A 16,689-nucleotide genomic window follows, 5' to 3' on the forward strand; every position below is an offset into this window, starting at 1 on the left:
TTACCTTACAATCTTGTGTGCAACATTCCCCGGAGCCACACTGTTTATTTGCTTTCATTGTACATGTTTTAGGATCACAGCAGTCTTTATGTGTACAATTCTGTAAACAAATAGACAGATTCAAACTGTCTCTTCTGACATCAGTTATGATAATTTGTCTTTTAAATCATACAGAGAAAGACAGATACCATATGTTTTTACTCTTATGTGGATCCTGAGAAACTTAACAGAAGACCATGGGGGAGGGGAAGGAAAAATAAAAGTTAGGGAGGGAGCCAAACCATAAGAGACTCTTAAAAACTGAGAATAAACTGAGGGTTGATGGGGGGTAGGAGGGAGGGGAAAGTGGGTGATGGGCATTGAGGAGGGCACCTGTTGGGATGAGCACTGGGTGTTGTATGGAAACCAATTTGACAATAAATTTCATATTATAAATAAATAAATAAATAAATAAATAAATAAATAAATAAATAATATTTTTAAAAAGCAAAAAAAAAAAACTTGCCAATTTCACCTAAATTGTCAAATTTATTTACATAAAGTAGTTTTTAATATTCCTTATGTACCCTCTTTCATTACTGATACTGGGAATTTCTTTCTTTTCCTCATTTCTCTTTCATCAGAACAGCAGGAGATTTATCAAATATATTCATTATTTTCATTGGCTTTTATTTTCATTGATATTCATTTTCTGATTTCTATCTCATTGATTTCTACTTTTATCTTTACCATTATTTCCTTCTACTTATCATGGATTTAATTGGACTAATATTTTAGTTACCCGAAGTAGCCTTCTTAATCATTGATTTTAGACCTTTCTTCTCTCCATTATAAGCATTTGTAACTATAGATTTTCCTCAAAACACTATAATTCAGTTTTAACTGAATCTCATAGATTTCAATGTTATGTTTAAATTTTCATAACTGTTAAAAATATATCCTAATTGCTTTTGTAATTTCTTCTTTGAGCCAAGGGCCATTTAGAAGTGGTAGCTTAATTTCTAAATATTTGGGAACTTTCCAAGATATCTTATTATTCTTGATTTCTAATTTAATTCTCAACAAAAAATAAATATTTTGAGATTTATTTCATGTCACAAAATGTAGTACATCCTGATGAATATTCCAAGTTCCCTTGAAAGTAATTTTCATATTAAGTTATTAAATATAGTGGCCTGTAAATATCATTATATTAAGGTGGTTGGTAGTAGTATTATTCAGGTCTTCTACATCCTTACTGATATTTTTGTCTAGTTGTTCTATCACTTACAAAGAGATGTGAAATAAACCTCCAAATAAGATAGTGCTTCATGAAATTTGAAGATCTACTGTGTGTGTGTACATGTAGATATATTTTTATAAGTGTATACATATTTATTATTGTTATAACTTCCTTATGTATTTATCCTTTTATAATTTTGAAGCATTAGTATATCTCTATTTTATATATTAATATAGTCCCCTTAGCTCTCTTATATTTACCATTTACTTGTTATATCCTTTTCCATTCTATTATTTTCTGCCAAACAGAGCATTTGGGCTTAAAATATATCTCTTGTCTCTTGATTTTTATGTAGTCTGATAATCTCTGGCTTCTGATCAGAGTGCTTGGCCTATTTACATTTAATGTAACTATTAATATTTATGTATTTCTATTTGTTATTTTACCATTTGTTTGCATTTATTTCATCTTGGTTTTGTTCCTCAATTCTTCTCTTCTTGTCTTATTTTGTGCTGATGAAATATGTTTACCATGTCATTAAAACTCCTCTATTGGCTTTTTAGCTGTATCTCTGCATAATTTTTCAATATTTGCTCTGGGATTTATACTATGTATCTTTCAAATACTCTAATCTACTTAGAGTTAATACTGATTTTCTTCAGGTAAATTATAGAAATCTTGCAACAGCTTATTTCACCTTCCATATTTAGTGCTGCTGCTGTTATTATATAGATGTAGATATGTAGATACACACACATATACACATAATGTGTATATTTACATATATATTTTTGTGTGTTTATATGCATATAAACATATATGCATCCATATCCACAAACATACCCATACATATTTGTATATTTAGTATATATACATACAAATACATATTTATAGGCACATATATGTATTGTATCACTTATGCAGTGAATAAGTGTGTATATATTTACATATCTGTGCATGTATATAATGTAGTCAGTAAAATTAAGAGCAGAAAAGAAAGCATACATATAACTATTTATTTTTACCCACATATTTACCAATTCCTGTGTTCAGGAATTTTTAATTCTTCAAACATTTTAAATTCTTAGGATATTCTGTAGTACAAGTTTACTGTGACATTGTTTTAGCTTTTGCTTAACTGAGAATAACTTTATTTGCTTCCATTTTAAAGGATAATTACTTTGAATCTAGAAATCTTGATTGTTGACCTTTTTTTTTCTTTCATCACTTTTTGTCATTTCAAAGTCTACTGACCTCCATTATTTGTTATAAGAAGTCAGCTATATTTTGTATCACTGTATTGTGCATCTAACCTGTTTTTTTTAGGCTGAAATTAAGTTTTTCTTTTTATCTTGGGGCTTTGGGAGGTTTTGCTACTCTAAGTATAGAGGTGGGTTTTTTTTGTGTCTATGTGCTTGTAGTTTGCTGAGCATCTTGGATCTGTAAGCAAACATTTTCCTTCAAATTTGGAAAATAATCAGCATTATTCCTGAAAATTTTTTTCTGCCGCCTACTTTCTCTTTTCTTTATCTTTAAATCCAATTACACCTACATTGGACCACTTAATATTTCCTTTCAGGTGGACTCAGTTGGTTAAGCGTCCAACTCTTGGTTTTGGCTCAGGTCATGATCTCACGATTCATGGGTTCAAGTCCTGTATTGGGCTCTGCACTAACAGTGTGAAACCTGTTTGGGATTCTCTCTCTCTCCTTCGCTCCCTGCCCTTCCCCAGCTCGAACTTTCTCTCTCTCTCTCTTTCTCTCTCTCTCTCAAAATAAATAAATAATTTTTAAGAAAAATGTTTCTGGGGTGCCTGGGTGGTTCAGTTGGTTAAGTATCTGACTTTGGCTCTTGGAGCCTGGAGCCTGCTTCAGATTCTGTGTCACTCTCACTCCCCCTCCCCTGTTTACAGTCTGTCTGTCTCTCTCTCCCCCTCAAAATTAAATGAATAAACATGAAAAAAATTTTAAGAAAAAATAAAAAATATCTACTCTCAGGTGTCTGAGGTTTTTTGCTATTTTTCTTCAACTTTTTTTCTCTTTATTCTATAGATCATATTTTCTTAATGTTCTATTGGTCAAGTTCATTGATTACTCTGCTTTTGGTCAAGTTCACTGATTCTGCTTTTGTTGTACTTTTCACTTCTAGACTTTAAATTTATATGGTTTTTGTAGTTAACTTATATCTGTTGAGATTCTCTAGCTGCTCACTTACTATGATAATTTTTCCTTAAATGGTTTGAGCATAATGTCCTTTCAAGCTCCTAATATTCAAAATAACTACTGTGAAGTCTTTATCTGCAAAATACAATATATTTGGACTTCTCAGAGTCAGTTTCCCTTAACTGCATATTTTCCGAAATATGGTTCACATTTTCCTAATTTTCTGAATGTCTATTAATTTTTTATTAATAAGTTAGACAATATAGATACAATGATATAATGCCCGTATTCAGCTATGACCTTCTAGAGGCTTTTTTTTTCTAACAGGAAATTAAGTAACCTGGAAACAAACTGTAAGCTTTGTTTCCCCTACAATGTACAGCAGCTATCTCCGCTCAATTCATATGGCTTCCAACTGCTGAATTTTTAGCCAGATTCCCTGATGTAATGTAGCATTCATGCAAGGATTTAGGCAGAGACAGTACTTAGATTTCAGGGTATAATCTACCTGTATGTGATTGCCTTGTTTCTGAAGATTCCTCTTTAATTTCCAGTTGTAGCCAGTCTCAGGCTCTACATTCTGATAAATGAAACCAGTAGGGCTTTGGATTTCTGCTGCCTGAATTGCACATGGTTAGAAAATATTCTCAAAAAAATCATCGAACTCACAGGGTTCACCTGGTGCACTGGTGTCTTTCAATGGTCTCACCCTACTTTTTTCCTCCGTGGGGTATTTCTGGACTATGCATATTTTAGCAGTCAGCCAAATATGTGTAAAATTAGTCATCAGATTTTAGGTTTTAGCACTTTCACAGTTGTCTTACTTTCAGGGTTTTCCCCTTAAATTTCCAGTGATTCTCATCCCTGAAATCTGTTCTCTGTCACACCGAGTCAGTAAAGCTGCAATTTTTCACAGCTATTTCATTCTGCCACAACTGTGGAAGTAGAGGAGCACCCAAGACTAGGAAAACATAAACTCACAATTCTTATCTGTTCCAGCTGCAATTTTTCAAGAGTAAACTCTCCTCTGGCTTCTTTCTTTTAAATGTGTTCCAGTGCCATTAAATACACACACACACACACACACACACACACACATACACACATATATAGTAAATATAAATATGTCTATCTATAATGTATTACATATTTTTACATATTGTATATTTAATAACATATTAATATATAGTTAATAATATGTTCCATATTTTACAATTGCTGTTTCATTTTATTATCCTATGACTACTTCACTTTATTGTCAATGCTTCCTCTATCATCTTTCATCTTTCTTTGGGTTTGGTTCTATATTTATATATTTTCTACAGGTGATAGATTTTTTAAAAAATACTTTTAATTGACATCACCTGCCAATAGCACACTTTTCACTCTATATTAGCAAACAATGCATTTTGCTATTCCATTGGTAATAGTCTATGGTCTTTAGATATTCCTGTTTTTGTTACTGCTTGATGTTAAAAGTATATTTCTTCAACTCTTTAGACACTCTTTGTGGTAACTAATTATTTTGTTTGGAGTTGATGCATACACTAAAGAATGTCAGAAGGTAAATATTATCTAAAAGGCTTTTGCTGTCCACTTCAAAAAATAGCAAAATTAGGAAACTTAAAAGCTTCCATCTTCCCCAAAGAAGGTCTTTTTAAATTTATTTTTCTAAAAGACAAGGTCTTCATCTTCTTCTTTTCTATTACACACATATACAGGAAATTTTAAAAATTGAAAAAATTTCTACTAACCTTTACAGTGCCACAATCACACTGTTCACCCTGTTCCAATTGTCCATTGCCACATGTCCTTTTCTTTTGTTGTTTATAAACTGGCATTTCAGGAAGGATTCTCTGAAGACATCCAAAGCCGGAATGTGAGGCCAAGTATTTAAAGTCATCCAACGTACAGGTGCTAAAATCCTTTACACCCCGAGACTGCCTAAAATATTTTAAAAATGGGTATGACAAAAATTATTGCTGTATATCTCTGCATTTCCACTAATGTATGATGTTTTAGGAAGATATTTAAAAAGCATTATGGGAAAAAAAGCACATTTTGAAAACTATTCATTGCATTGATAATATGTTTTACCATATTTTTAAAATTTCACCATGAAAATTCTTGGAATGAAAAAAAAATCCAAAATCTTTTCATTGCCATTCATCCTGTTTTAAACAAGATGTATTATTTACCTGTCTTATGACATTTATTAAACCTTTAAACATAAGAACTGTGTTCACTTTATTTACTTTGCCAATGCCAAACAATTGAATTTTAAATGTTTAGCCTCAGTATTTAGCACATTTTTTATTTTTTTAAATATGTCTTGCATTTTTCTTGTAATGCCAATATAAACATGTTTGCATTAACTTAAGTACATATTAGGGCTTTTGTTCAACATAATTAAACATTTTTCAAATAAAAACCTGTGGTTTGAGCTACACAATGGGAGGGGCACCATAAGTACCTGTCTTGACAGTGAGAGAGCTGTTAGCACTCTAGTAATAGCTCAGCATCCAACTAAAACACTATAAAGAATCTGAATTAAGAGTAAAGATTATGTCCTAGACCAGGGGGTGACAAGCTTTTTCTGTAAAGGGCCAGGCAATAAATATTATAGACTAATATGCCATAGACTGTGGTACAACTACTCAACTCTGCCACTGTAGTACAAGAGCAACCAAAAACAATAGGTAAAACAATAAGCCTAGCTGTATTTCAATAGAATTTTATTTACAAAATAGGCTACCACCGAAATTAGCTCGGGGATTGTTGTTTGCTGACCTCTGCCCTAACTAGAATCTACTCTATCTCAATTCCAATAGAGCCTAAATTCAAGCCCTGACAAGATCCCCAGAAGAGAGTGAATTTGGAAGTTCAATCCGGCCAAGTTATAGGGGTTTCAAAATACCCTGAGCTTTCTATAGATCCATATTAACAAAATGTAAAATCAAGCATATAAAATTCAATATAATTAGCCAATAATTGAATTTCCAAGAATCAATGCTTTTCAGAGGAAGGTAGGAGCATCCAAGCTTTCTATTGTATTATCAAAAATATCTAATATGCTAATAATAATAATAACAACAGAAACACAAAGAAATAAAAAATGTGATCCATAGTCAATGTAAAAAAAAAAAAGTCAAAAGAAATCAAAACTGAGATGGTCCAGATGTTACGATTTGGCATACAAATACCTAACTTAAAGCACTATAAATATTCAAATAATTAAAGAAAAATGTTTACATAATTCAGAGTCATAGATTCAATACTCAAAATAGATCACAAATAATTCAATTTATATAAAGTTCTGAAGCAAGGAAAACTAATTGTAGTAATAAATCAGATCAGTTGCTGCCTGGGGCAAGGATAAAAGGTAGAAGGACAATAAGGGTCACAAAGGAAATTTTGGGGAAATGAAACTGTTGCATAATCTCACTGATACTGTGGTTCAAAGATATTTATGTATTTGTCAAAAGTCATAAACTTGTACACTTACAGTGCACAAATTTTATTGCAGCAAAAATCATACCTTGACAAAGTTGAATTTTTATAAAGTTTATAAATAAAATGCTCAAGAAGATGGTGAAAGAATGAATATTCTTCTGAGTAACCACTTATCCAAGGAAGAAGAAATAAATTTAGTTATTATCTACTTTGTGCCTTTACAAAACTTCGGGGTATCATGGATTCAGTAATCAAAGGATAAAATGAAATAATGAGAAAATATACTGAGCTGATTTAGTCACTGTTTGCAACATATTTACTGAGCACTCTCCTGGGCAATAGGTGTGTAGTAAAAAGTAGACCAAGTACTTCTTAGGGACAAAAAGCATGAACATCAGGAGAAAAATATATGAAACAAATAGAATGTTGAAATGATGAAAAAACCAACAGAAGGGGTGCCTGGGTGGCTCAGTCAGTGGAGCATCTGATTCTTGATTTTGGCTCAGGTCATGATTTCATGGTTCACGGGATTGAGTTCCACGCTGGATTCTGCACTGACAACACAGAGCCTGCTTGGGATTCTCTCTCTCCCTCTCTGTCTGTCCCTCCCCCACTTGTGCATTTTCTCTCTCTCTCTCTCTCTCTCTCTCTCTCTCTCTCTCTCTTTCTCTCAAAATAAATAAACTTTAAAAATATATTTAAGAAATAGAGCAGGGAATATGTATTATTAATGGTTCTAAAATAAAGGTTTTTTTCCTTTCTTCAGCAGTCTTTCAATGGGTCATGGTGTTATTATTTATTTACAATTTAATGTCTTTCTCAATAAAAAAAAATTCTTAATTGAAACTACTAACATGAATTGTACCACTCATCCCTATACCGTACAATGCCAATTTTAAATGCAAATATCAAAGCATTTAATTTCACTTTATGCACAATCACTGAAATTACACAATTCATATGGCTTTTCCTTAGAGGGTGCTTTCAATCTGGCCAGGGGAGAAAAATACAAGTCAGACTCCAGAACGCAGGAAGGAGGAAGAGAGTTTCTCCAGGCATGGAGACGCATGGGGGAGGTGGTGGGCCTATTTTGGTTTGTGTTCTGTTGTACTTGAAAAATGTGTATTCTGTGGTTGTTAGGTATAGTGTTCTATAATTGTCAATTACTTCAGTTTGGTTAATAGAAGTGTAAAAGGTCCTAACCAAAAAATAAATAAATAAATAAAGGAATATGTGTAATAAAGAAAATTATCTTACACTGCTTTAGGTGACATTGTGCAAACATCTTCTGAACAGTAACAAGTGTCAGGATTGTCATAACTCAATCCCAGATTAAAGCCAAGCAACTGCACAATACTGATAGTATATGACTCCAGGGATAAATCCTCTGGATACTAAAGACAAGGAAAAAGAAAAGAGTTAGCTAAGAATACTATAGTATACTATACTATAACAAAATTAAAATTACTATACTATAAAAAAATTAGTGTATATTATATATATACTATTCTAAATACAATTATAGTAAAAAAATTAGTACATAAAACTCATTTTTTAAATCAATGCATCCCAGATGCCTATGTAAATGCAATTGTAGTAGAGTTATATAAGCATTTGGATAATAGATTTATTAAACATAGATAAGTAAACACAGTAGTTTAATTTCAAAATACTATTCATGACAATATCAGCTATCTTAGCTAATCCAACTGAGTCTCAAACACCATATTATGTTGCCTCTTTGAGTTATTTTAAAGAAAATGACTTTAATCTTTTATTTTAATAATCAATTTTACATTCTCTCTGCAGTAGGCAGACTCTAAAATGAGTCCCAAAGATATCTACCTCCTGGTATTCATGTCTTTGAGTATTTCCATTCTATTGTGTGTAAACTGGACTTTTTGACTTGCCTCTAATTAACTAAATGTAGAGGAACAGATGGTTCACCATTTCCAAGACAGATTATAAAAAGACTGACTTTTTGGATTCTAGGTCTCAGTCTCTCTGTGGGAAGCCAGCTACTATGTCATGAAGTAGTCCTGTAGAGAGGCCCACAGGAATGAGCTTGGAAACAGATTTTTTGAGGTCTACCACAGCCAAATGACTAAGTTTGGAAGAAAATCCTGCCCATGCTGAACCGTGAGATAACCCTCTCAGCTGCTCCTTGATTGTTGACCCACAGAACTCTCTTGTTTTTATCTCTTTAAGTTTTGGCATAATTGGTTACATAGCAATAGAAAACCAAAACACTCTCAATAGGTATATTGTTCATCTTTGGATAGTTTCCAATTTCTACACAAAGATGTTTCCAGAAGCTTCATTCATAATTCCCAAAACTTGCAAGCAACCACAATGTCCTTCAGTAGGTGAACAGATAAACTGTGGCACATTTTAGACAACAGAATGTTATTAAGCACTAAAAACAAATGAGCTATCAAGTCATGAAAAGAAATGGAGGAAGCTTGAGTGCATATTATTAAGTGAAAAAAGGCCAGTCTGAAAAGGCTACATATTGTAGAATCCAACTGTATGACTTCCAGAAAAAAACAAAATTGTGGAGACAATAAAAAGCTCTGTGGTTGCAGACAGGGAGGGGAGAAATTAATAGGCAGAACACAGAGGATTTTTAGGGGAGTGAAAACACTTGTTATAATACCATAAATGATAGATATCTATCATCTTTTACCCTAACTTATGTACAACACCAAGACTGAACCCTAAGGTAAACTATGGACTTTGGGTGATTTTGATGGGTCAATGTAGGTTCATCCTTAGTACAAAAATATCCCATTCTGGTGAGGGATGTGGATAATACAGAAGGCTGCGCATGTTAGGGACAGGAGGTATATGGGTAATCTGTGTACCTTTACCCTCAGTTTTGTGGTAAAGCTAAAACTGTTCTAAAAAAAATAGTCTTAAAATAAAGTGATGGGTTCCTGATGACCAGGCTAAAACACTATGAACAGATGGCAAATAAAGAAGAGTTCAGAGAAGGCTTCCATGATCCATGAAGACGTTTCTAAATTTTCCATCCCACAATATTGTGCTGGCTGCTTAATAGTTCAACTACAGACACTAAAGCAATCAACTGGTGCATCAGACATTTCAGTCCACCTTCAGAGAAAAGCAATTTCATTTAGTTGAAAACTGCTTGAACTCAAGCACCACCTTCTTCCTCCATCCAAGCTTTTCATCAGGAGCAGCTCTGAGGACAATATACAATGACTTGCCAGGACATTCCTCATCCCCTCCAGAGTTATAGAGATCATTAATATTAACTAAGAAACACATTTCACTTCTTAGAAGACAAAATGCTGGTCTCTTTAAAGAAGCATTCAGTATAACTTTCAATGTTCCTGATAGGTCCCAGATAGCAGGTTCAACTAAGAGGTATAATGGTCTCCTCAAACAATTCCTTTTCAAATTGTAGTCCAGCAAATGGATCCTAAATGAGTTTCTCTACTGCCCAAATTTTAACCTCTCTTAATTCAAGGATGCTTAGTTAACTTACACCTCACATCAACATTAAAAACTTTCCCATTACCCTTTCCTACATTTGAAGGGGATATGTCTTGCCTTCATATATAGAAAGACTCATTATATATGAGGTGTTTTAATTTAGTTATGGGAAGGCAAACAAGACTTCTTATACTTCTACCTGTGTTTCTCCCTTTTACTCATAATAAAATGTTTTCTGTGCTGTTTCACACAACTTATGCCCGACTATATAAAAGTCTTCTCTTTTATTACCCCTTAAATTTGGTAATGTATCAAACTGTATTAATGGGCTAATTGTATTAATGATGTATTTTATTTTATGTATTGTGATGCTTTAATATCTGGGGCTTTGCCAATGCTAGACTTCCCATCCCAGGGTTACCCAATTTCTTAAAATAGTAAACAACTTACCTGCAAGTGTATCTTTCATATGCAAATCAATGAACCTAGAGCCCATATGCCCTATCCCTTCTTTTATTAGGCTGACATACCTTAGGCCACTCTTCATCTGCCCAAACCACACCAGAGTTAAGTACCAGACAACTAGGTACAGCCTCCATGCGAGAAAGATTGCTGAAATTATTTAAATGAGCCAATCCAAGACCTGCTTACCTTGCCTTACCCATTCCTCCCCAAAGAAACAACAACGGAAGTTTTTGTCCATGTTACCCCTAGCTAACTACACTGCCTGAACAATCTTGGTGCTTCCTTGTATGGTCCCTGCATGGTGTGCCTTCTGTTTCTAGGGAACTGTATGATAAACTTCTTCCTACACGACAGTAATTTTTTTTTCAATATATGAAATTTATTGTCAAATTGGTTTCCATACAACACCCAGTGCTCATCCCAAAATGTACCCTCCTCAATACCCATCACCCACCCTCCCCTCCCTCCCACCCCCCATCAACGCTGTTTGTTCTCAATTTTTAAGAGTCCTTTATGCTTTGGCTCTCTCCCACTCTAATCTCTTTCTTTTCCCCTTCCCCTCCCCCATGGGTTTCTGTTAAGTTTCTCAGGATCCACATAAGAGTGAAAACATATGGTATCTGTCTTTCTCTGTATGGCTTATTTCACTTAGCATCACACTCTCCAGTTCAATCCACGTTGCTACAAAGGGCCATATTTCATTCTTTCTCATTGCCACATAGTACTCCATTGTGTATATAAACCACAATTTCTTTATCCATTCATCAGTTGATGGACATTTAGGCTCTTTCCATAATTTGGCTATTGTTGAGAGTGCTGCTATAAACATTGGGGTACAAGTGCCCCTATGCATCCGTACTCCTGTATCCCTTGGGTAAATTCCTAGCAGTGTTATTGCTGGGTCATAGGGTAGGTCTATTTTTAGTTTTTTGAGGAACCTCCACACTGCTTTCCAGAGTGGCTGCACCAATTTGCATTCCCACCAATAGTGCAAGAGGGTTCCCGTTTCTCCACATCCTCTCCAGCATCTATAGTCTCCTGATTTGTTCATTTTGGCCACTCTCACTGGCGTAAGGTGATATCTGAGTGTGATTTTGATTTGTACTTCCCTGATGAGGAGCGACGTTGAACATCTTTTCATGTGCCTGTTGGCCATCCGGATGTCTTCTTTAGAGAAGTGTCCATTCATGTTTTCTGCCCATTTCTTCACTGGATTATTTGTTTTTCGGGTGTGGAGTTTGGTGAGCTCTTTATAGGTTTTGGATACTAGCCCTTTGTCCGATATGTCATTTGCAAATATCTTTTCCCATTCCATTGGTTGCCTTTTAGTTTTGTTGATTGTTTCCTTTGCTGTGCAGAAGCTTTTTATCTTCATGAGGTCCCAGTATTCATTTTTGTTTTTAATTCCCTTGCCTTTGGGGATGTGTCAAGTAAGAAATTGCTACGACTGAGGTCAGAGAGGTCTTTTCCTGCCTTCTCCTCTAGTGTTTTAATGGTTTCCTGTCTCACATTCAGGTCCTTTATCCATTTTGAGTTTATTTTTGTGAATGGTGTGAGAAAGTGGTCTAGTTTCAACCTTCTGCATGTTGCTGTCCAGTTCTCCCAGCACCATTTGTTAAAGAGACTGCCTTTCTTCCATTGGATGTTCTTTCCTGCTTTGTCAAAGATTAGTTGGCCATACATTCGTGGGTCCATTTCTGGGTTCTCTATTCTATTCCATTGGTCTATGTGTCTGTTTTTGTGCCAATACCATGCTGTCTTGATGATGACAGCTTTGTAGTAGAGGCTAAAGTCTGGGATTGTGATGCCTCCTGCTTTGGTCTTCTTCTTCAAAATTACTTTGGCTATTCGGGGTCTTTTGTGGTTCCATATGAATTTTGGGATTGCTTGCTCTAGTTTTGAGAAGAATGCTGATGCAATTTTGATTGGGATTGCATTGAATGTGTAGATAGCTTTGGGTAGTATTGACATTTTGACAATATTTATTCTTCCAATCCATGAGCAGGGAATGTCTTCCCATTTCTTTAAATCTTCTTCAATTTCCTTCATAAGCTTTCTATAGTTTTCAGCATACAGATCCTTTACATCTTTGGTTAGATTTATTCCTAGGCATTTTATACTTCTTGCGCGATTGTAAATGGGATCAGTTTCTTTATTTGTCTTTCTGTTGCTTCATTGTTAGTGTATAAGAATGCAGCTGATTTCTGTACATTGATTTTGTATCCTGCAACCTTGCTGAATTCCTGTATCAGTTCTAGCAGACTTTTGGTGGAGTCTATCGGGTTTTCCATGTATACTATCATGTCATCTGCAAAAAATGAAAACTTAACTTCATCTTTGCCAATTTTGATGCCTTTGATTTCCTTTTGTTGTCTGATTGCTGATGCTAGAACTTCCAGCACTATGTTAAACAACAGCGGTGAGAGTGGACATCCCTGTCGTGTTCCTGATCTCAGGGAAAAAGCTCTCAGTTTTTCCCCGTTGAGGATGATGTTAGCTGTGGGCTTTTCATAAATGGCTTTTATGATCTTTAAGTATGTTCCTTCTATCCCGACTTTCTCAAGGGTTTTTATTAAGAAACGTTGCTGAATTTTGTCAAATGCCTTTTCTGCATCAATTGACAGGATCATATGGTTCTTATCTTTTCTTTTATTAATGTGATGTATCACGTTGATTGATTTGCAAATGTTGAACCAGCCCTCCATCCCAGGAATGAATCCCACTTGACCATGGTGAATAATTCTTTTTATATGCTGTTGAATTCGATTTGTTAGTATCTTATTGAGAATTTTTGCATCCATATTCATCAGGGATATTGGCCTGTAGTTCTCTTTTTTTACTGGGTCTCTGTCTGGTTTAGGAATCAAAGTAATACTGACTTCATAGAAGGAGTCTGGAAGTTTTCCTTCCCTTCTATTTTTTGGAATAGCTTGAGAAGGATAAGTATTCTCTCTGCTTTAAACGTCTGGTAGAACTCCCCTGGGAAGCCATCTGGTCCTGGACTCTTGTTTGTTGGGAGATTTTTGATGACTGATTCAATTTCTTCACTGGTTATGGGTCTGTTCAAGCTTTCTCATTCCTCCTGATTGACTTTTGGAAGAGTGTGGGTGTTCAGGAATTTGTCCATTTCCTCCAGGTTGTCCAATTTGTTGGCATATAATTTTTCATAGTATTCCCTGCTAATTGCTTGTATCTCTGAGGGATTGGTTGTAATAATCCCATTTTCATTCATGATTTTATCTATTTGGGTCATCTCCTTTTTCTTTTTGAGAATCTTGGCTAGAGGCTTATCAATTTTGTTTATTTTTTTCAAAAAACCAACTCTTGGTTTCATTGATCTGCTCTACAGTTTTTTTTTAGATTCTATATTGTTTATTTCTGCTCTGATCTTCATTATTTCTCTTCTTCTGCTGGGTTTAGGCTGTCTTTGCTGTTCTGCTTCTATTTCCTTTAGGTGTGCTGTTAGATTTTGTATTTGGGATTTTTCTTGTTTCTTGAGATAGGCCTGGATTGCAATGTATTTTCCTCTCAGGACTGCCTTTTCTGCATCCCAAAGCATTTGAATTGTTGTGTTTTCACTTTCATTTGTTTCCATATATTTTTTAATTTCTTCTCTAAATTCCTGGTTGACCCATTCATTCTTTAGTGGGGTGTTCTTTAATCTCCATGCTTTTGGAGGTTTTCCAGACTTTTTCCTGTGGTTGATTTCAAGCTTCATAGCATTGTGGTCTGAAAGTATGCATGGTATGATCTCAATTCTTTTATACCTATGAAGGGCTCTTTTGTGACCCAGTATATGATCGATCTTGGAGAATGTTCCATGTGCACTCGAGAAGAAAGTATATTCTGTTGCTTTGGGATGCAGAGTTCTAAATATATCTGTCAAGTGCATCTGATCCAATGTCTCATTCAGGGCCCTTGTTTCTTTATTGACCGTGTGTCTAGATGATCTATCCATTTCTGTAAGTGGTGTATTAAAGTCCCCTGCAATTACCACATTCTTATCAATAAGATTGTTTATGTTTGTGAGTAAGTGTTTTATATATTTGGGGGCTCCTGTATTCAGCGCATAGACATTTATAATTGTTAGCTTTTCCTGATGGATAGACCCTGTAATTATTATATAATGTCCTTCTTCATCTCTTGTTACAGCCTTTAATTTAAAGTCTAGTGTGTCTGATATAAGTATGTCTACTCCAGCTTTCTTTTGGCTTCCAGTCGCATGATAAATAGTTCTCCATCCCCTCACTTTCAATCTGAAGGTGTCCTCAGGTCTAAAATGAGTCTCTTGTAGACAGTAAATAGATGGGTCTTGTTTTTTTATCCATTCTGATACCCTATGTCTTTTTGTTGGCACATTTAGTCCATTTACATTGTCTTATTATAGAAAGATATGGGTTTAGAGTCATTATGATGTCCGTAGGTTTCATGCTTGTAGCGATGTCTCTGGTACTTTGTCTCACAGGATCCCCTTTAGGATCTCTTGTAGGGCTGGTTTAGTGGTGACAAATTCCTTCAGTTTTTGTTTGTTTGGGAAGACCTTAATCTCTCCTTCTATTCTAAATGACAGACTTGTTGGATAAAGGATTCTCAGCTGCATATTTTTTCTGTTAATCACATTGAAGATTTCCTGCCATTCCTTTCTGGCCTGCCAAGTTTCAGTAGACAGATCCGTCACGAGTCTTATCGGTCTCCCTTTATATGTTAGAGCACGTTTATCCCTAGCTGCTTTCAGAATTTTCTCTTTATCCCTGTATTTTGCCAGTTTCACTATGATATGTCTTGCAGAAGATTGATTCAAGTTACATCTGAAGGGAGTTCTCTGTGCCTCTTGGATTTCAATGCCTTTTTCCTTCCCCAGTTCAGGGAAGTTCTCAGCTATGATTTCTTCAAGTACCCCTTCAGCACCTTTCCCTCTCTCTTCCTCCTCTGTAACACCAATTATGTGTAGATTATTTCTCTTTAGTGCATCACTTAGTTCTCTAATTTTCCCCTAATACTCCTGGATTTTTTTATCTCTCTTTTTCTCAGCTTCCTCTTTTTCCATAACTTTATCTTCTAGTTCACCTATTCTCTCCTCTGCCTCTTCAATCCGAGCTGTGGTTGTCTCCATTTTATTTTGCAGCTCATTTATAGCATTTTTTAGCTCCTCCTGGCTGTTCCTTAGTCCCTTGATCTCTGTAGCAAGAGATTCTCTGCTGTCCTTTATACTGTTTTCAAGCCCAACGATTAATTTTATGACTATTATTCTAAATTCACTTTCTGTTATAGTGTTTAAATCCTTTTTGATCAGTTCGTTGGCTGTCGTTATTTCCTGGAGATTCTTTTGAGGGGAATTCTTCCCTTTTGTCATTTTGGATAGTCCCTGGAGTGGTGCAGAACTGCAGGGCACTTCCCCTGTGCTGTCTTGAATAACTTGCATTGTTGGGTGGGGCCTCAGTCAGACCTGATGTCTGCCCCCAGTCTACCACTGGGGACACAGTCAGACTGGTGTGTACCTTTTCTTCCCCCCTCCTAGGGGTGGGATTCACTGTTGAGTGGCATGGCCCGTCTGTGCTACTTTTACACTGCCAGGCTTGTGGTGCTGGGGATCTGGCGTATTAGCTGGGGTGGATCAGCAAGTTGCACTGGGGCGGGAGGGGTAGGTTCGGCTTGCTTATCTTTCGTGATCTGCTTCAGGAGGAGCCCTGTGGCACCGGGAGGGAGTCAGACCAGCCGCAGTAGGGATGGATCCGCAGAAGCACAGCGTTGGGTGTTTGCGGGGTGCAAGCAAGTTCTCTGACAGGAACTGGTTCCCTTTGTGGTTTCAGCTGGGGGATGGGCGAGGGAGATGGCGCTGGCAAGCACCTTTGCTCCTGGCCAAGCTGAGCTCTGTCGTCCAGGGCTCAACAACTCTCCCTCTCGTTGTCCTCCAATCCTCCCACTCTC

General features: G+C 35.7%; 1 protein-coding gene across 1 annotated transcript in view; it reads right to left on the minus strand.

Moving 5' to 3' along the window:
* LOC122473300 (disintegrin and metalloproteinase domain-containing protein 5-like) overlaps window positions 1–16,689 on the minus strand; it is a 124,202-nt gene that overhangs the window by 53,845 nt on the left and 53,668 nt on the right. The window contains exons 11-13 of the mRNA XM_043563664.1: window positions 8,095–8,231; window positions 5,139–5,328; window positions 5–100 (exon numbers count right to left, since the gene is read on the minus strand). Of these exons, the coding sequence (XP_043419599.1) occupies window positions 5–100; window positions 5,139–5,328; window positions 8,095–8,231 (423 nt within the window). The remainder of the gene's footprint in view (window positions 1–4; window positions 101–5,138; window positions 5,329–8,094; window positions 8,232–16,689) is intronic.

The sequence above is a fragment of the Prionailurus bengalensis genome, chromosome B1 (assembly GCF_016509475.1).
Source record: "Prionailurus bengalensis isolate Pbe53 chromosome B1, Fcat_Pben_1.1_paternal_pri, whole genome shotgun sequence".
Classification (NCBI taxonomy): Eukaryota; Metazoa; Chordata; class Mammalia; order Carnivora; family Felidae; genus Prionailurus; species Prionailurus bengalensis.